At 40.4% G+C, this 21646-nt stretch overlaps 2 protein-coding genes across 3 annotated transcripts in view; one reads left to right on the top strand and one right to left on the bottom strand.

The window, feature by feature from the left end:
- The window catches only part of LOC140491450 (uncharacterized), a 110928-nt gene extending 106145 nt beyond the window's left edge, over positions 1-4783 (bottom strand). The window contains exon 1 of the mRNA XM_072589627.1: positions 4743-4783. The gene's annotated coding sequence lies outside the window, so the exon portion shown is untranslated. The remainder of the gene's footprint in view (positions 1-4742) is intronic.
- Positions 4784-4884: 101 nt separating this feature from the next.
- The window catches only part of usp32 (ubiquitin specific peptidase 32), a 187691-nt gene continuing 170929 nt past the window's right edge, over positions 4885-21646 (top strand). For both annotated transcript variants that reach the window (XM_072589621.1, XM_072589620.1), the window contains exon 1: positions 4885-5077. In XM_072589621.1, the coding sequence (XP_072445722.1) occupies positions 5020-5077 (58 nt within the window). In that variant the 5' untranslated portion in view covers positions 4885-5019. The remainder of the gene's footprint in view (positions 5078-21646) is intronic.

The raw sequence follows: 21646 nt of genomic DNA, 5'->3' as shown, positions 1-21646 counted from the left end.
TCCCTCCAACTGCGAAGCTTGAGGGTGGGTGGAGGATGTTCCTGTCGTCATCGACCCTCAGGGTTACCCTGACCTGCCGCTTACTGGTCCAGATCCCGCTCTCTGGATCTCTTGACATTTAAATGAGCATGCTACATTTCAATGAGAGAAAGTAACTGAGCATACATCATATTGGAAACAGGCCCAATCTCACAGCTGTAACAACAGTTTCAGTTGAAAGTAGCTGCTGGAAGATTTGCCTTGCTGCAGGGTGAACACGCATTAAAATTAACTTCAAAACTAAAGTTCAATGAATTTCGGAACTCAGTGGAAGTGACTTTGAGCTATTTTCACTTAGATGCAAATTTTTATGGGGAAGAAAAGGAAAACAGCGGTAATGAGAAACCACACTACTTCCTGCTTGCTTCAGTCAATTTTGAGGTACATCCTAGTATCCTCGCTCATTTGAAAATTCTAAAATTAATTGATTAAAAACTATTTTTAAACATGTGAAATGGTGTAAACCTCAGCATACTACCTGTTGGTACAGCTTATGTTGCTTGTGTTTAAGCAGTTTGCAAAGCTTTTATAAAATTAAACTAATAAATTAAAAACATATATGATTACACAGAAGAGTCATGCTGCCTGTAAGAGTTCCAAAAACACAAGGCCAATAGAGAAGCAAGCACAAGGTCTCATCCCTTGGTTTATGGTACTTCTTTAGTTAACCTATGGCACGAATAGAAATAGTACCAATAAGAAGTCAAGATTATAAATGTACAGTGGTACTTAGAAAGCAATTCCCCAAGTGTTAAGGGAGATATTAGGACTGCAAAGTCCAGTCACAAAGACTAACTGAATGCAAATGATAGTTTGGACAAGGACTGATGGGTTTTCAACCACTAAACTCTCTCTTGAAGTATTCCTATCTTGTTTGGTTGATTGCCAACTGAAGAATTTAAAACAAAATGCCACTTCCTTACTTTATTACAACATATGGTTCTGTTTTTTGTTCTTATACTTCCATTGTCTGATCCTCTTTGCAAAATTAAAGGTGGAGCAAGTGATCATCAACATTAATTTGCATTACTCCAGGATACTGGTGTATTTCCTTGAGTGGTTAATAACTGATATTAGGTCTACAATTCAGCGTCTCAACTATGCTCATTGTTTTTGGAGCTGTGCTTAGTTTATGTCTGGCAACATTGAGAATTCACATTATGAAGAGATGTGGCTTTAAATCCATCTCTATCATATTATAGCAAGTTTGCCACTAATGTTCTGAAGAAGGGTCAGTGAACCCCAAATATTAACTGTGTCTCTATCTATAAATGCTGCCAGACCTGCTGCATTTTCCAACAATTTCTATTTTTGTTGCCAATAATCTATCTTGTTCTTCTCTGCTTTTATTATTCTTTCAAATGTTATCTTTCTTTTTTAGGTTTTGACTTCAGCTTTTCTTTTTAAGTATGAGACCATTAAATGAAAATTGATACAATTTCACTATAGGGAAGAAAATGGGTTTACAGTCCAGCTGATTGCAAGATAATGCTCCCCTAGTTTCAGACTGGATAGCTGTTCAACTACATAATTTTTTCAAATTTAAAAGAACAAAAGCAAACAAAATAGTTGAACAAACTGGTCTTGGAGACAATATGTATAATCAAACATTCAGGTCCCAAATGTAATACAGAAGACTGAACCCAAATGTGTCAGGACTGAATTATTAGGAACAATGAGATGAGTTTGGATATTTCAAAAGTATGGTATAGACATATATTAATAAATATTGCAGATGAGTGGAATCAAGACCAATCCTCCAAGTTAAATCAAAACATAAAGACAAGGCACAAATTCAAAGTTGTGACATCTAAAGTTATCAGAAAGTGATGTATCACACAAGTATTGAACAACAGTTCTGAGAAGATACAAGCGACTTGGAAGGATTGTAGATGGTTTTTGGATAAGTGACCCAAGTTCGGCTAAATGACTTATCTTATGACCTACATAAAGTAAAACAGTCACTTTATCCAAAATCAACTCCTTAACTTCAGACAATACTTCTTCATTATCATTATTACAAACCTTTTTTTTGACAATGTTGAAATTTATATGGTGCAGTGGCCGTGGTCAATAAGGACTCCAAGACTTTTGCGCATCCCTGATTCGGTTTTCAAAGAAGCTAAACAATTTTGTCATGATTTAAAATTTGATATTTCAGACGTGGGGAACCACAACTGAAAGATGACGGCTACCGAGTATGTAACCTACTAGCCTCATCGAAAACAAAACAAAATCAATGAAGAGTTGCATCTCAACTCGAAAGAAGGGGATTTCAATCAAGAGATACTTGATTACATTATTTTCTTATAAATGAAATATTGTTATTTGTAAAATTGACTAAGCAGCGGCAGTAATAGGTTTGTGATGCAAGAGGAAGGGAAATTCATAAATAGATGCTGAAATTTTACAAACTAACAACATGCCAAGTCAATTGTTGAAGTTTATTATGTGCAAAAACAAAGGAGAGTAGAATAAGGATTAAAAAGTGGACCAGGATCATGTCATCATTCTTTTTTCACAAAAAGTGATTGGTATTTCATGCTGACAGCTCGATGTTTGGGAATGCTGAGAATGTATCAACATTTACTTCATATCTTGTCTTTTTATCTAATCAGAAACTTTGTTACACACAACCAAGCATCTGAAAACCTTGAAATTCATTGTTGATGGCAAACTGAAGAGAAAACTGTTGATAGAAAAAAAAAGAGAACATAGCAACTCAGGCATTCCACCCTCCCATTCCCACAATGATCATCTGCCCTACCTGTGACCGGTCAAGCACTTGACTCTTTTGCATCTGAGAACTAATTTCTGATCTGAAAGTAAGTCCTGTAACTTGAGGAACTGCCTAAAGAGAAGGAAGAAATATTGTCTGGAACACCATGGGAAATGCACTGCTCCTGAAGAGCCATGTGTGATTTTATGTCCATTTGAAAAGAGCCTTAGTTTAAAGTCTCATTCAAAAGACAACACCTACAAAAACAGCACTCTCACAGAACTGCATCATGTAAGTCCTTGGGACTTGAGCACATAACCTTCTGACTAAGAATTGCTATCAAATAATTCTGAACAAATTTTAGTAAGCAATGTTACACATGCCTACCAACTGACACACAACTCATGAAACTAAACGGCCCCTTTTTGGGTAATGTGTTGTGTGGTGTTTTGTTTGTTGTTATCCGTCTAGCATGTAAATTGACTGCGAAAGAAATTTTACTTGACAACCTTATTCACTGAAAAGTCTCAATAAGTGGACTGTTCTTTTATGAAACAAGGCTTCTTAGCATCCAGTTTGTATTTTTGAAATTTCAAATAGCTCCTCTCTAACACACTTTTTAGCTCAAAGCCTGGTGCTGTCACAATCCTCCATTACAAAGCAAAATTTTGGATCATCTATGAATTCTTAAGAGTCATAGAGCACAGAACGGACCCTTCCATCCAACCAGTCTATGCCAAACATAATCCCAAACTAAACTAGTCCCACCTGCCTGCTTGGCCTATATCTCTCCAAACATGTCTTATTCATGCACTTCTCTAAAATGTCTTTTAAACATTATAACTGTATCCACATCCACCATTTCCTCTGAAAGTTCATTCCATACACGAATCACTAAAAAAATTGCAGTCTTTTTTAAATCGTTCTCCTCTCACCTTAAAATTGTGTCCCCTAGTCTTGAAATCCCTCACCCAATGGAAAAGACACCTGCTATTTGCCTTATCCATGCCTTTCTTGACACATAGAAACCTATATAAGGCAACCTCTCAATCAACTACACTCCAGTGAAAATAGTCCCAGCCTATCCAGTCTCTCCTTATACCTCCATTCCCAGCAACATCCTAGTAAATCTCTTCCCAACTCTCTCCAGTTTAATAATATCTTTCCTATAACAGGGATACCAGGACTGCACAAAATACTCCAGAAGAGGCCTCAACATATCATCCTAACTTCTCTACTCAAAGGTCCCAGCAATGAAGACAAGCATGCTAAATGCCTTTTTAACCAATCTAATGTGATGCAAACTTCAAAGAATTGTCTTATTGAGCAAAAATACATTATACAAATTTTAAGTTGAATTCCATGTTCATTATTGATTATTCCTAGTCGATATACCACGTTAATTACTCTTAACATGTGTAAGGCTGCTCATTAAATAAACTGCTTGACATATTTTCATCTTCAATAATAATAAGAGTATTAATTTTGGCTGCTCATTTGACGAACTCCTTGAAATGTTTGTTTCTTTGATATGATATATCTATAAACTTTAAACTGCCCGCGACAGATTATGCAATTTTCTGTTCAGTTTATTAAAAATCTGTGATGTCACATAATACTACGGCACAAAAAGAGATCATTCAGCCCACTGTGTCAGTATTGGCACAATAAGAACGAGCTATTGGACCCTTCCACGTTCTGTCCCTGCAGGCCTGCAAGTACAGTACTGTACATTCTCAATAAGACTTTACCCGAATTCCTTTGCAAAGTTACCGGGTGAATCTGCTTCCACCACTCTTTCATTTCCAAATTACTCAGTTGAAATGGCTGTTTGTGTATATGGAAAAAAATACTCTCATCTTGCGTTCTTTTCGTCCACCATCTGACATCATACTCATGAAAATAAAACTGCAACAAATAAAAAGTAAAGTTGCCCTTCCCTAGCCAACTTGGAGAGAAGCGCAACATCTGACGAAGACAGCACCTTTTGCAATATGGCCGCAAGTCAGCGCTTTGGGGAACAGCGGGATCGGAGGAGGAGAGAAGGTGAAGGGACGCATGCGCACCCTCACTCGGCGGTGTCGCCGTTGTTGTCGGCGCCCACGTGACTTCACGCGCTGGTCATGTGACTCAGCATGGAGGTTGTGGACAATCCTGAGGCCGGGCTTTGACTGAGGGAGAAAAGTAGAGACTGAAGGAAGAAAACAAAGTGAGAGAAGGAAGATCTGCACTTACAATAATAACACTGAGATGAGGGGAATATGGGCGCTAAGGAGTCAAGGATAGGTTTTCTGTCTTACGATGAAGCGGTGAAACGAGGTGAGGTCTCACGATGTTTGGGTTTTGTTTTTTTTGTATTTTTTTTAAAAAATGAAATAATATTTGAAAGCCGGCGGTTATGTTTTCGGTTTGCCCCTTAATGGTGCAGTTCCTTTAAGATAGCATTTCACCACCATGACAGGGATGCTGTCTATGCGCGTCAATAAAGACACGGAAACTCCGTTCTTTTGGGGCGGGGGTGGACTTTATATAGACGACACTGATTTGCTGTTATTTTTTGAAATCCAGCTTTATAAATGCCTGAATCCGCTGTAAGGGCGAAAGTGGGAAGGTGTCTGTATTTATTTGTCGTGCTTTTCAGGATCTATTTTAAAAGATATTTTAAAGGTGCATGTATACCAGACTAAAGGGTGGGTCTGTGTTGATCAGGAGTTTCGATCCCTGGTTTGCTTGAAATTGAGATAAATCTATTTTGAATCGCAGTATTCGAGGGCTAACGATGTCTTTGTGTCACCTGAATTTTCTGAATCTCTGGATTTTAGGATGTTTTCATAACCCAAGAGATTTCTTAGCCATTCGCGGGGAAGAGTAATTTTCAGTGTAGTACTGCGTATCTACGATTGGGGGTATTTTTGGGAATTTTGAAATATAGCAGGAATGAATTCACATAAGACCCCTTTAATCTTTTAAAAACGTTCCTAACACAACAATTTGCTCTTGCCTGTTTCTCGAGCCGAAATAATAATAGTCATACGATTGAAGCAAACAGAATATAACCTATTTTTTACGACGAAATTTCAGAGTAACATATAGCGGGCACAACAGCCCAGGGTGACGCAGACTTGTGGACACCAGTGAGTTCTGCAGCAAACTGTCACTTCTCGATGGATTCTGCTTTCATGTGTTTCGCTGTTCACGTAACTCCTTAATACATAGGAAACTGGAATATCTATTCCCTGTTCATAAGAGGGCAAAATATGCTGCGTAATTAAATATGTGATTATCAAGTGTGTTTTCAACAAGTAAGATCAAGTAACCTGGTTCAAAAACTGAGCGAACACGCATGGTTAAAATTTTTAAAGAGCAAACGGTTATTGCTCTTTTTCCGGCCGTCTTAACATGCGCATGAGGCTTATAACTTAGCGCGTGTTTGATAAAATAGTTTCTTTTTAGGATGGGGTGTTATTCCAACTCAGGAAGTAGCTTACTTTTAAAACGTTAAAACGTGACCAAAGTTGTAAAGCTCCATAATAAAATTTTAGCTGTGATTATAAATCAACATCTCTTTCCCGTTCTGTTTTCAAAAGCTACAAAATTACTTTTGTGTATGAAAGCTGTAACATACCTGAGATTTAGTTATTGTTCTGTTTGTTTTGTAACTTAACGTTCAAATGTGTTGTGGTACTTTAATGCCCAATTTTGAGTTCTCTATTTTGGTTTATTGCCCTTGGTATGATCAGTCTTTTTGCTTTACTAGCAGTTTGTTCACTAATATTTTTGAATTGGCTTCCTGTAATTGACCTACAGTGAAGTTATATTACTATTTTCCAATGTTTATGAACTGGTGTTGTTGCCTTGGAGGAAAGTGGATACATTATTTTCCAATACTATTCTGCAGAAAGAAATAAACATGCAAATTATTCAGGTCTTGCAATGTTTTTGGGAAATATATTGTGTTCATATGAGTTCATATATGTTAAAAAACGCACATCGATTATATCAGTTTTAAAAAGTGATTTAATTATCAATTTTAATAGTTCAGTTGTTGGGACCTTCGTTCTTTACTGGTTTTCCCCTGCAGGGAATTTGCCCAGCACTTGCGATTCAGGTTTTAAAAAAAAGTCTGGTAATTTGGCAAGTATATATGAGATGAAGCAGGGAATGTGCTCTACTATATCTTTAGGTTTAAAGACTGGAATCGTGCTCCTTAACAATGGCATTTTAGCAGATATCTTGCATGCATTTGATATATAACAACTTTGCTTAATATCACAACATATGACTGAAATATTAATAATGCAACTCTTATTTCAAACTATATAGGAAGTTTGAATCTAGATTGCCCATACTCTGGAATTGTAGTCGATGAGGTAACATTCTGACTATGCTGGTATAGTGTAGCTAAGTTGGAATAACAAAGATGGAAACAGTGCATTTAAATCGCTGTTTTCGCAATCTCAACACATTACACTTAGCCAAGCAATATTGTGAAGTTGTAAATAATACTGTTGTAATGATAGGTTAATATGGCATCTAATTTATACATAGCCAAAATGCTTGATTGGTGGTGAAACAGCTAACTTGATAATTTTTAATGATATTGATTCAGTGATTAAATATTAGTCATGATGCTGGGACAACATTTCTTTGATTAATGGCTTCGGAACTCATATATGTTTAATGAAAAGATACATCAGTTCATCTATCCTTTCAGGTAGTGTTATAGCTGGCTGAGAGTTACCATGAAGGACTCTCTCTCTCACCCTCTCCCCTACTTGAGGTGTGGTGACACTCTGGTTAAACAACCACTAGCAGTCTCTCTGAGAGCACTATGGTCTGGTACCACTATGGAGACTTTTAAAGCTGGCAATCAACACTGCATCAGTACTGCAGCTTCAATTATAAGAAAATGAATGACTACAGAATGCTTATCCTTTTTTTTCCTTTCCTTTCATCCTCCTCCCACCTGAAGAAATTAGCTTGTTAGTAGTCAAGATGCTACAATCCAACAGACTTCATGCCTAAGTACGGAGTAGGATCATAGTCTGCTGTTGACTGAGGTCTGTGCATTTTCACAACAAAGATGTTCCTAGTTGATATCAGGATTATAAACATAGTCATTTTATTTACACCTACTTGTCCCTCACTTCAATTTCTCCAAGTTGGTACTAGTGATGAGTTTGACTGTAGCATCCATGCTACTGCTTGGTAATTTCATTTGAACCTGAACCCTCTCAGAATATATAGGTGAGGTGTACAAGGGAAAAAGGTAGCATTTCTCTCAAATGAGCTTGCTGCATTCTGAGTGACTTATTTTGTTTGGATAGGCCAAACCACTTGAGAGTAGCTATTGCCCGTAACAATTAGAGATTTGTCATTCTTGATCTGCAAAGGTAATATCATCCACTGAGTCCACTGTCTATAATCCAGCGGTCTTGAAGGCAGATCAGTACATGTAATGGAGGGTGTAGACCTTGACAAGAAAGAATGCATCGTAGTCACTTCCTACATCTGGCTGTATCTCCAGCCTACCTAGGCTCATTTTCCCACTGGACTAAGATCAGGTTGTACAAGAGACAGAGATTAATAATGCCCAACTCTCCTTCACTGTAATTCAATTCGCGTGCAAGTTATGTTCATCATCAATCTGTCACAAGTCTTGACTTGATGCATGAGCAATGTGGCAGGGAGTTGTAGCTGTGAGCTTGCACATTGGTCACTTTTCAATGGAAAAGGCAGAAGTGGATCTCAGCAGTCACTTGAACAACTGAACAGCTGTTTTCTGGATCATAGTGTTCACCTCCCTCGTATAAGGAGACATACTTTAGATGGTGAAATGGACAATATTTAATGTGCATCAAGACATCTCTGATAAATTTCCATTCTACATATGGCATTAATCATTTACAAGCCACAAGAGAGAAGTATGATGGAGTACTCTCTACTTGCCTGGATGCATGTAGCTCCAACAACCCTCAGAAGCCTGACCCCTTCCAGGCCAAAGCAGCCTCCTTGATTGGCACCACATCCACAAATGTCCACTTCATCTACCAACATTGAGTAGCATCAGCAAGATGCTCTCTATAAGATGCGTTGTAGCAGTTCATTGAAGGATGTTAGAGAGCACCTTCTACACCCACAATCATAATACTGTACAGCAGAGACCGTTTGGCCAATCAAGTCTGTACTGCTGAAAATATACAACTACCTAGACTTTACTGCATTAGACCCATAGCCTTGAATGTAATGTCACTTCAGATGCGCATTCAAGTACTTTGTAAAGATTTTGCTTCAAATGCCCTTCGAGGCAGTGCATTGCAGATTCACCACCCTCACATCCCCTCTAAACATCCTCTTGCCTTCTTCTTTAAATTTATGCTCCCTTGTGATTGCTTTTCAGCTAAAGGAAGCTGCTGTTTTCTATTTGCCCTATCCGTGCCCTTATAATCTTATATCTCTCAATCCTTTATCTAGTCCTCCCCTTCTCTGCTCCACAGAAAATACCCCAACCTTGTCCAATCTCTCTTCATAGCTGAAATTCTCCAACCCAAATAGCAACCTGGTGAGTCTCCTACACAAACTTCTCTAGCTGTGTTCTGTACAGCTCTAACATGACTGCCCTGTTCTTATAGTCTATGCCATGACTTAGAAAGGCAGGTATCCTATATGTCGTCATAGCTATCCAGTTTATCCATCAGGCTACTTTCTGAGATCCGTGAGCAAACAGCCACAGGATCCCTCTGATCCTCTGAGCTTCCTAGTGGCTTACCATTCATTGTGTATTCCCTTGTCTTGTTTCTTCCAAATTTATCCACCATAAGTCACCATTGATCTGCCAATCTTACCAATCCATTTATATCCTCCTGTAGCCTAGTACCACCTTCCTCACTGTCAACAACCTGGTCAGTCTTTGTGTCACGAGCAAACTTACCCATTGTCTCTCCCATGGTTTTGCCAACGTCATTTAGGAATAACATCACAATAAGGGATCCAACCCTGATTCCTGTGGTACGCCTTGTACACTGGGCACCACCCTCTGATCCTGTTACTAAGGTAAAAACAATGACTGCAGATGCTGAAAACCAAATACTGGATTAGTGCCTGAACTGCTGTGCTCTTCCAGCACCACTAATCCAGTATCCCTGTTACTAAGCCAAGTTTGGATCTTGCTAAGTTACCCTGGGTCCCAGGAATCTCACCACCTTTATCAGTTTTCAATGTGGGACCTTGTCAAAGGCCTTGCTGAAATCCATATAAACTGTGTGTGTTGCTCTACTTTCTTCCAAAAACTTGGTTACCTCCTCACCTCCAGGATGCCAGCTGAGATCTGCGGTGTTTGAAATCTGGTCAAGGAGCTTAGTGAACCCTTTCAGCCTATGTGATAACAAGGAATCATCTTGTAAGAATGCCTGAATTGTCTACTTGTATAAGCAGGAAGGACATAATCAATCTTGTGAAAGCATTAGAAAATCTCACCCCATTCCATCACTGGCAAATTCTTTGGTAGAAGTCTTCTGAGTCACTTCATCTTGAGCAATCTTTATTTCCAGAGAGTCAGCAAGTTTTCAGAAAAGGTTGAGGAGCTGCTGATAAGGTGGATGTAGTTGAACAGCTCCAGGAGAAATGGGGAGAACAGAACATGGATCTCCAGCAAATTGCCTTCCATGATGACCTTGGCATTGAAATCAGATTACACATGGATAGAGAATTGCCTAATCTGAGACTGCTTGGGGCATAGACCAAGGTTTTCATGGACAGTTGCATCCCAATTTTCTGTTTGCTAATTACTGTACACCTCTTCTCTTCTGAAGTGTAATGTGAAGTTATTCTCCCTTTACATGACAACTTTGGCTTCACCATCAGACAAAGAAAGCTAATGTAAGTTACAAGCCAGGATACCCCATCTCAAGGTGCAAGGATTGTTTCAGTGACCAGCATCTGATCTCAATCGCTAAGTTGTCTGAGATAGGTAAATTTGAGGAACAGTGGGCTATAATGTTCATGATGTGATAGACAGCAGAACTTGTTGAGCAAGTTTCGACTTTACCAGAAGTTGAACATTAGTCCAGGAATGAGGAGTAAATGTGTCTACTGCATTGCACCGATCGAGCAATAATTTTATCTACTGTTCTGTGCATGTAACAGTTGGACTTTGTACCAGTGTCAAGCCAAGACATTCAAACACTTCCACTTTTTCTTGCTTTGGAAGATTCTGAAGCTAATGGCAGGACAAAATACCAAACACTCGGGCGCTACCTTGATTTGGCATGCTAAGCATGCACACCATGTTGAGACGGTTACAACTGAATTTGACCGGTCAGGTTGCTAGATGTCTAGCATTCGCCTTGTGAACTAAACTTTGCTTGGAGAACATGAACCTAGAGTGTGTTCTTGCATTAGTCATAGGAAGCAATGCAAGGATACAAAGAAGACTCCACTTAGGAGTTTTGATATTGACTTGACGTCCTGTGAGAATCTCTCCCATGATCACTGCACAAATAAATAAAATGGTGTGGCCTTCATTAAATGCACGAGTCTAACTGAGGCAGAAAACACAATGAGACGATAACCTGAGACAACTCATGCAAAACATAATCAATCTCCTGTGCTATTCATCTTATTTTAGCAGAAATACTTTAATGGTTATCTATGTACCTACTGGAACCGTACTAAACTCCAATGATGAATGTGGTCAAGTTTATTTTGAAGGATGACAAAAATGGGAGAGAATTGTGCTGTGTTTTGTTTATCCAATGAGTCATCAAAAGAATAGTATCAATTTAGAAACTAAACATTAGTTACCTACTGTGTATACTTTAACACAATGGATAACTTTGCAAAATAAATCCTCTCTCAAAGTCCAAAATTGCAGGAAAAACTGAGCATGTCTGGTATCATCTATAACATATTTATAGTATTAATATTCCTCTGAGGAAAATATTGACAGCTGGTGGCCAAATGTAGCATGGGAAGTTGCATTTATTTGAATTCATACTATTTTGCAAGTGATAAGACAGGAATATGATGAATAAGTGAGTAGATGGTTACAATGATTGAATTGTATAAGGGAAATGAGCAGAGGGTTCCATGGAACACAAACAACAACATTTGATTGTTGAGCCAACTGGCTGTTTCTTTACCTATTTAATGTAAATTCTCTTGATTAAAAAAAGTAGTAGAGCAACTGTCTGGCTTGTCAGGCCATTTCAAAGGATGGTGATGGTGTGACCTTGAAGATGAGGGTCACTTCTATGTCCTATCTGCGATACTACTGATTTTGGTCTTCTAACGTAGAGGAGCTGGGTTGATGCAGTCCATTTGTACAAGTTTCTCTGTCCTGGCAACAGATGTTCTGACCTCCTTAGAAAGGTATGTCCAGTTAGAAGGAGGGAGCATTGATGCAGTGGACCTGTTGTGGGATCTGGACAAGCAAGCAGCAGGTCAAGATGAGCCTTCAGCCATCATCTGCTTTAGGTTTGGATGGATCTGAGGCTATCTAACATAAATAGAGCAGCCTAGAGTGTGTGGGAGGTCAGGGTCCATGAAAGTGGACTGTAAAGGAACCCCCTGCAGAGACTCTAAAATGGAGGAGCACCTTACTAAAGATATAAGGAGTTCAAGAGCTGCAATGTGTGGGGAAGCAGGCCACATCTGCGAGGCCTGTCCAAGACTGGCGACCACATATGTTTAGATGGCTGAGTGTGGCATCATGAGCTATGGACCCCCAAAAGACAGTTAAGTACCACTCACCAGCAAGAGCACTGAAATGAGAGTCACCTATGTTGTGTGTGTTAATGAAGAAGGCGCTTTGTCACCCCTTCACCAATGGGAATGGCCTCAATTATTTTGTTAGTGCATTCACGTTGATTATATGAGACCAGTAGAGGGACAGATCACAGAATTCCTACAGTGTGTGCAAATAGGCCACTTGGCCCAACAAGTTCACAACAACCCTTGGAAGAGTATGCCACCCAGATCCATTCCCCATCTCGATTCCTCTACATTTACTAATGCATCTAACATACACATCCCTCAGCACACTGGGCAAGTTAGCATGGCCAGTTTACCCAACTTCCACATCTTTGAATTGTGGTTGGAAATTGGAACACCTGGAGGAGACTTATGCAGACACTGGGAGAATTGCAAACTCCACACAGCCAGTCGCCCGAGGCTGGAATTGAACCATAGTCCCTGGCTCTTTGAGGCAGCAGTGCTCACTCATGAGCCACCGTGTTGCTCATGATGCTACTATTGATCATGAATGCCCACTCCAAGGGCCTGAGTTGGTATCAGCGAAAACAGCGATAGACTGACTGGTTGAAATAACTTTCCAAGTTTGGGAACTTTGAACAAGGCGTGAGTGACAGTGGTCCACAGTTTGTGGCAGAAGAGTACCTGGAATGCCACTTTAAGATGTGAGATCAGCTCCGTATCAACTGGGAGCAAACAGCCAGGCGGAGAGATTTGTACAAACCCTGAAGCAAAATGTAGAAGCCTCCCAAGGGGCGGGTTTTCTGGGATGGTGAATCAACAAGTTCATCAGCATGCACTGTAACACATCTTGTATGTCACAGTATACACTGGCGTCCTTAATGTTTGCCCACCAGCTGAGAGTCATATTTGACTTGCAGCTGTAGGAGACCAGAGAGGTGGTAGAATGTAATCAAGAGGGACAGATGGCCAGAAGGGCGGGAGCCTCAAAGTCAAAGATTATCCAAAACTGAGGGGCTGTCTTGGCTAAAAATTACACCTCTGAGGAAAACTGTATTCAAGTGACAAGAACCATTGTTGTTTATGATGGAAGGATGAACTGGTGCGGAGGAGACATGCGGATTAACTGGTTATTGCATATCCTCAACAAGGGTATGTCCCTCAAAAGTCAGAAACAGATCGAACCTGTGGTGTCAACTGAGTCATGCCTCTGAGCCAGATTGTCCATACCCAGGGAGGAGATAAGACGACGAAGTTCAATGTGAGCAAATGCGGAGGTCTTGCACTTTGGAAAAAAGAATACAAGCATGGACTACTTTCTAAACGGTGAGAAAATTCATAAAGCTAAAGTACAAAGGGACCTGGGAGTGCTAGTCGAGGATTCTCTAAAGGTAAATGTGCAGGTTGAATCCATGATTAAGAAAGCAAATGCAATGTTGTCATTTATCTCAAGAAGGTTGGAATATAAAAGCAGCGATGTGCTACTGAGACTTTATAAAGCTCTGGTTAGGTACCATTTGGAGTACTGTGTCCAGTTTTAGGCCCCACACCTCAGGAGGGACATACTGGTACTAGAGCATGTCCAGTGGAGATTCACACGGATGATCCCTGGAATGGTAGGTCTAACATACGAGGAACGGCTGAGGATCCTGGGATTGTACTCATTGGAGTTTAGAAGGTTAAAGGGAGATCTAATAGAAACTTACAAGATAATACGTGGCTTGGAAAGGGTGGACGCTAAGGAATTGTTAGGCGGGAAGACTAGGACCCGTGGGCACAGCCTTAAAATTAGAGGGGGTCAATTCAGAACAGAAATGCGGAGACATTTCTTCAGCCAGAGAGTGGGTACATGGAATTCATTGCCGCAGAGTGCAGTGGAGGCCGGGACGCTAAATGTCTTCAAGGCAGAGATTGATAAATTCTTGATGTCACAAGGAATTAAGGGCTACGGGGAAAATGTGGGTAAGTGGAGTTGAAATGCCCATCAGCCATGATTAAATGGCGGAGTGGACTCTATGGGCCAAATGGCCTTACTTCCACTCCTATGTCTTATGGTCAGCATCCAGTCAGTGAGGGTGCATCTACTAAGCAGCAGAAGGTTTTGGAAGTTCCAGAGACTACATCAGAAAAGGCTCCTGAGACCAAGAGATGGTCTTCTAGAGACCACTGTCCCCATGAGAGACTAATCATGTTGATGTTGACAATGGAAGCACTGGCTTGCAAAGAGGTGTGAAGTGCTGTATCGCATGTTTTCCATCTTCTTATAGTTATGCCTATGATGCTTGTATAACGTTTACAGTCTTCTATATGTTCATTAATGAGAGGATTTGAAATAGAGAAGAAGGGGTGTTTTGTATATAGTGGGTGTGCTTGCTGCCCCTTTTGAGTGTGTGTCAGGTGACTTTGAGCTGGAGCTTTGGGTCAGTCATGGTCTTAATTGAGCTGTAAAACTGCGTAATAAATTGTTCCTGGTTCAGGTGCTACAGGCCTCATGGTACCCCTGTTGCACTTGTACCTTCTTTGTTTTCAATCCCTGCAAGTTCCAATCATCCTGTACACCAAGGTCCTTCCTTTTGGAAGGGTGTTGTGAAACTTGACAGTGTTCAGAAAAGATTTACAAGGATGTTGCCAGGGTTGGAGGATTTGAGCTACAGGGAGAGGCTGAATAGACTGGGGCTATTTTTCCTGGAGCATCACAGGCTGAGGGTGACATTATAGAGATTTATAAAATCATGAGGGGCATGGCTAGGATAAATAGACAAAGTCCTTTCCCTGGGGTGGGGGAGTCAAGAACTAGCGGGCATAGGTTTAGGGTGAGAGGGGCAAGATATAAAAGGGACCTAAGGGACAGCTTTTTCATGCAGCGGGTGGTGCATGTGTAGATTGAGATGCCAGAGAAAGTGGTGGAGACTGGTACAATCACAGCATTTGAAAAGCATCTGGATGGGTATATGAAGATGAACAGTTCAGAGTAATATGGGCCCAGTGCTGGCAAATGGGACTAGATTAGGTTCTGATATCTGGTTGGCATGGACGAGTTGGACCAAAGGGTCTGTTTCTGTGCTGTACATTTCTATGACTGTAAACATAACCCAGAATGAGAGAGAGGCTGGCGAGGAGAGAAAGGAGGCCAGGACAGTGGGTCAACAATTGACCACTCCTCCATTGACTTGGCAGTTGAGTGGAGGTTGAGGAGGCAACGAAGGACTCAGGAGAGTGGACAACTGGGTGAGGAATAGCCTGAAAAGAAAACCATATGGGTTCCCCCATTAGCCAACGATGAAAGAAAAAAAAGAGGCATCTGCATGAAGGATGCACTGGCAGCTCATGTAACGTGCGGAGGGATAGCCACAGACAAAAGAGACACGCACTAAGGGGGAGAAGAAAATAAGCTCCTCCAGCCCAGAAATGCTGGACATCACGAGGAGCCTAATTACGCCCATACTCCAGTTGTCTGGAACCAAAGGTTCCACTGCACCATACGGGGAGCAGTGAACAAGGAGCAAAGCACAGCAGCAGCTTTCAGATTTGGAACTGAACCTTCCCTGTTTCATCCTTTCCCTGATGACACCTGAGCAGTCAAGTGCACCAGGGAGGAACAGGACAGCTACTCAACCCTGCGAGAATGCAACATATCATAGGGAGGCAGGAGCTCACCCAGTGAGAATAAGTTTGGAGAACTGATGGACATTTTGATTATCTTAAATGGTTTTGAAAATGATTAGTATTCATGTTTGTGGCTTTAAAACCCCTTCACTATCTGTTTCCACATTTGCTTACCTGACCAACATTGAAGTGGAGCTTCTGTTGCTGCAGGCTTTATGATACTGCATCTCAGCAGCTACGGGAAGTGGTCAAATTTGTGGGCCCATTGGTCTTTGATTTAGTCAGGTAGTAATGATTGCTGTTTCTCCAGCCTGGATATGCTGTGATGAGGAGGCACTTGCACTACTGGCAAAGTTTAAGGTTTGGTGAGAGGGTGCCTCCTAGTAGATATCATGCGCAGAAACACTCCCTTGAGACAGACTGACATGTACATCTCAGTGGTTAAGAGTGAGCCATCCTTCACCTCCCACTGCTGCTGGCGATGTCCAGATCAGCCATTCTAGCCGGAGAGTTCAACTGTGTCATTGCAGCTGGACGATCTGGAGGCTGATACACACTGCCATAGACACTAAGCTGCACGATGTCATCACACATCCAGGTGGAACACCATGTAGATAGACCTGTGTGGCCACGATCAGGTCTATCTGATCAAGGATAGGTTTCAAGTTTGTGACCCGAGCATTCTCTGCCAAATCCACTAACTCCAAGCTTCTCTGACCACCACCAACTTGGTGACTGCCAACTACAAGGTGATAGGTGGGCCAGTAAAGGAACATGAAAGCTGACCATGAAGGAGTTGATGCCAGAAGTTGTTGAGAAACTCAAAGGGATTGCACAGGTTGGAGACTTCAAGTCCTTCTGAATCTCCAGCAGTTTAGTGGGAAATGGGAGAAGGTAAAGAGGTTCTTCATCCTCAAAGGTGTTAAGAAGGGAAGAGAAAAACAGGGAAAAGTGTTGAAACTCCAAATAAACATGTGGAACCTACTGCAGATGGTGGCGGTGGATGTCACTAGGATCTCTTTGAGGTGACAAGCCAGCAAGCTTCAGTTTGTCTCTTAGGCGTCTAAGATGATCTTCCAGACAAGGTTCTAATCATGGAGGAGGACATTTCTTCTTCCAGCAGGTGCACAAAGAGAGATCTGTGATCAACAGCCTGAAGGATCAGTAACAACATCTCATTCTGACATCCTGAGGATTAGCAATTCATTTTATGTCAGACTGTATGACACAAAGCTTTGTCTCCCAGTCATTCCTGTCCTATGTGAGAGCATGCGTGAGAGGCTAGTCTAGCTGTTGAGTCCTATGAAAATAATAAAACACGCAGAAGCAACAGCTTACCAGCTGAGCTGTATTCAGCTCTGTGGGACATTGACCAGGACCTGCTGGAGGTGTGCAATAATATGATTCAGGCAGGTAGTATAGTATGAATCCATGACAAAAGATATCAACACCCTCCCCTACAAATGGAAAGGGATAGGGAGTAAACCAAATTGGTGACCAATTTCGTCGCTGAATGTAGCTTATAAAATCCTGTCTGAGATCATCACAACTGGGTCAGGTCTGCTCTGGAATTGGTGATACACCCCAAATGAACCTGTTGTACCAGGCAGGATGAATCCTGAGAACCTCGTGCTCCTTCGGGATATGATTGCTAAACATGCAGAACAGAGATTGGCTACCTCCCTCATCAGCCTGGAGCAGGAGAAGGGACACTTAGCAGCAGGATTATACACCTATATAAGGGATGTGCATTCCAAAAAAAAGGGATTTGGTGAGGAAGTCTGCATTTAGATCCAGTTGCTCTACGCCAACATCTGTAGTGCAGTCTCAGTGAATAGATGGAATTCTGAAAGCTTCCCAGTCAGATCTGGAGTTGAGCAGGACTGCCCACTCTCCTCTTCCTTGTTTGTGAGTAATACAGAGCCTTTCACCAAATTCACCAGGAAGAGTGCAAGCCTGAGAGGGGTGACTGTTCCAGATAGTGGAAGCTTGCAGGTCCAAGCTTCCCTGTACAGGGATGACATAACTGTTACCTGTTCTGATTCGCTATCAGTGTGCAGACTCATGAGCAAATAACCAGTTCAAAATGGCTTCAGGAGCCAAGGTAAATCGAAGCAAGGTTGTGTTTCTTGAGAACTGGGTTGACTGATCCTTTTGCATCAGATCTGAAGGTGCTGGATGTATGTTTGAGGGGCTTGAGCGTGTGCCAAAACTTGGGAGGGTCTTATCACCAAGATGAGGCAGAAATGGGCAGGTGGGAGCACAACTCCCCCTCAATTGTGGGTACAAATCTGGTCATCAGGTGTGAGGTACTTGAGGTATTTTAAGCGGTGCAGGTCTGTCTTTTCACCATTGCAGTCTCCTGAACCATCTTCCACTTAATTTGGAGATCTGCAGGGGCGCAATGTATGAAGCTCTGGAAAAGGGGAGGATGAATGTACCAAACAGTAGCTTCATCCTGATGGCTACCATTCTGTGTGTCATATTTGGGGGGGTGGGAGGCGGGGTGGAATTAGTGTGGATATGATGGTGGAGAGTCTGTCATACCATCTGTTTTGTAATGTGCTGATACAAAGACTGTGGAGAGAGATGAAGTTGGTTTTTGTTGAGGTTCATCCCAAGTAGCTTTGTGATGCAGGATTGTGTATGACATTGCCTGTTGCCCAGGGCGCACACCAAGACCAACACTGACTGAGCTTGCAAGACCAGCTTCGTGAAAGAATCTCTTTGGTCTGTCTGAAATTGTTGGTCATCTGGGGCAGACCAGCGCATTCCAGCATCTATGACTATGTGCTGAGAGTCACACAAAAGCTTGTGGCAGCTGCCACCAATGCGCAGTGGATAAAGGCATCGACTCTTCTGTTATCAGCCCTTTTTGCCTCTCAATTAATGTCTGAGTCAGAAATACCTTTTGTTTTTGCAACTGCAGGGAATGTCAAATTCCAGTGTTGCATTTTTTTTAATGCATGGACTGTACAAAACTGCTTTAGTACCTATACATAAAGAATTTTGATGAATAAAGTAAATTTTTAACAATTTTTTAAAAAGCCCTAATAAGGACAGCAAGTTTCCTTCTGTGAAGAACACTTGAAACTAGTAACCTTTGTAAACAATTAAATAACTTCTTAAGTCACTTCTTAAACTGTCAATCTTTATATTTCTAAATTTTTAAATACCAGATTCAACTTCTCAGACTGCTGCACCAGTATCTGACTTGTTCTCTGGATTATTAACCCAGATCTCTGGATTACTTGTCCAATAACATAGAACGCTTTGTGCCCCAGATATTTGTAGCTAGTGTAATTTAAAATGCATGTTACTGTTTTCAAAAAATTCTTAATTCCGAAAACACTTAATTTTTTTGTGACTATGGAAAGAAGTGTTTGAACTCTGCATTCAAAAGATTTTTTGTACATAACTTGCAGTGTTTGGCTTTATCTGTAACATTTTAGTAATATAACACATTTAGTATTTTAATTTTAGTCTGCCAATGTTTTCCATACAAAGTTCAAAGCTTTGGGCTTTGTTTGAATAAATAGAAAGGGAGTAACTGAAGAAGTGGAGAAATTTATCTTTGTACCAAAGTTATAAGTGACTATAATATGTATTGGAATGGAGGACAGTTGGAAAAGGACCAGTAGACTGGAAACAAACATTCCAACCCCATGGATTAGGTTAACAAGCTGTCTTTCTACTTTAATCAAAATGTAATGTTCTATGCTGCTCTAGTACAGACAATATGGTTAATTCTCGTTATTGATTTGAAATGGAAGTCTGAAGGTTTAAACATGGACATTTTTTTAAAGAATTCTCACTTGATATTGGAAATACATTTTCAATAAGACATGCAACTGACAAAAGATGGCCTTATAACAAACAACAGGCGATTATAATATAGTTTAGAGAAGAAATTGTTTACTTGGGTTCTGGATATAATTTTGACTAAACCTAGTTTAAACTCCATGCTTGCACATCTGTTTTCCAAGGTGCAGCAAGCACATCACAGTTTTAACAATCGTTTTTTGGCATTTGTATTGTTACTGTAGTGTTGGCAGACTTGGGCTGAGATTTAGAATTTTAATTAGCTGAAGCTGAGGCAGAGAAATGTAATTTTAAATGCTGTGCAAAAATAGCTCTTTCTCGAGTTCTTATAATTTGGCATTAGGATATTTTGGATGTGGTTAAATTGCAATATATTGATGAGATGATTTCTATTGCTTTTAATAACCTTTCACATTCACCTGTGCATTACAAATCTACTTTGATTTTTACTGACAGGAAGATGCTTCAGAGTTGCTGTGAATCATTCGTCAATGCAATACTGAATGGGCAATTATGTCGGTGAATTGTACATTTAAGTAATGGAAAGAACATTTGTATTCCATTTAGTGAAAATGCTGTTGTGAAACTTCAGTCACCTTAAACTAATTTCATGCAGTAACTGAAGTTTAGTGTTTTGAATTTATTTTGCACTATATATTTAGTTAATGCGTTTCTGGCGTTTGAGTTATTGATCTTAGTTTTTTGTGTCTGAAGTTGATAATTAACTTGAAAGTATTTCTGCAGCCATGGTGCTGTATCTTAAAGCAGTTTTTGGGCCTGGCTTCAAAATGAATTAAGTTTTATGAAGCACTAATACATTTATTTTCATCTTAGATTGTTTTGTGATCCAGCTAAGTAAATAAATAATGGGGCCTCAGATTTGCTGGAGGCCTAAACTTACTTTTTGAGTTTATGGGGAATACTCATTGTTTAGAGAGTTATTTTCTTTAGGTTTAACATTGAGTTTGAACAGTCTAATGAAATACTTGGAAAAGAATGCCTGTTAAGAGTAACACTCATGAGGAAGGAAGGATACATAATGAGCTAGGTGACCTTGGGGTTAAGAGAGTGTTAATCCTAGACCAGACGTACTGGGATAAAACCATGGAATGTTGTGTACGTTTGAACAGGTGTAGGATGGATTCTAGAAGAAGCCAACTGCAGTTTCAGTCCATATATTGAAGTCATTTCACAAAGTGCCTTAAACCTACTGAGGTATTAGGTACAGAAACTGAGGTAAAAACAATGACTGCAGATGCTGAAAATCAAATACTGGATTAGTGGTGCTGGAAGAGCACAGCAGTTCAGGCAGCATCCAGCGAGCAGCGAAATCAACGTTTCGGGCAAAAGCCCTTCATCAGAAACTGAGTATTGTATGTGTGCTTTTGCATACTTTACTCGTGCAGTGTTTTGGATTTTTTTTATGCAGCTGTTTTGTTTCCTGTCAACTTTTCAATGTGTGTTTTTGTGTTAAAACTATATTCCTATTAGTGTGTTTCTAAAAAAAAACTTTGAATTTGTATTAGAAGTATATATTTGAGTTTGTCCTATTTCACTACTTTATTAATAGACTTAAGTTTTGTTGTCTGAGCAAAACCTACAACATTACATGTTCATGTTTCAATGAGAGCCTACTTTATTAAAACCAAAACACTTCCAAATACAATCTGTCAAGTCCAGTTTCTGCCTCAAATCTGTCTTGTCTGGTCGTAACATCAGCTTGGATTCTGAATATTCTGTGACATAGTT

This window comes from Chiloscyllium punctatum, chromosome 19 (assembly GCF_047496795.1).
Source record: "Chiloscyllium punctatum isolate Juve2018m chromosome 19, sChiPun1.3, whole genome shotgun sequence".
In the NCBI taxonomy this organism is placed as follows: domain Eukaryota; kingdom Metazoa; phylum Chordata; class Chondrichthyes; order Orectolobiformes; family Hemiscylliidae; genus Chiloscyllium; species Chiloscyllium punctatum.
Note: the sequence above shows the minus strand (reverse complement) of the source record. Positions and strands in the feature narration are given on the sequence as shown.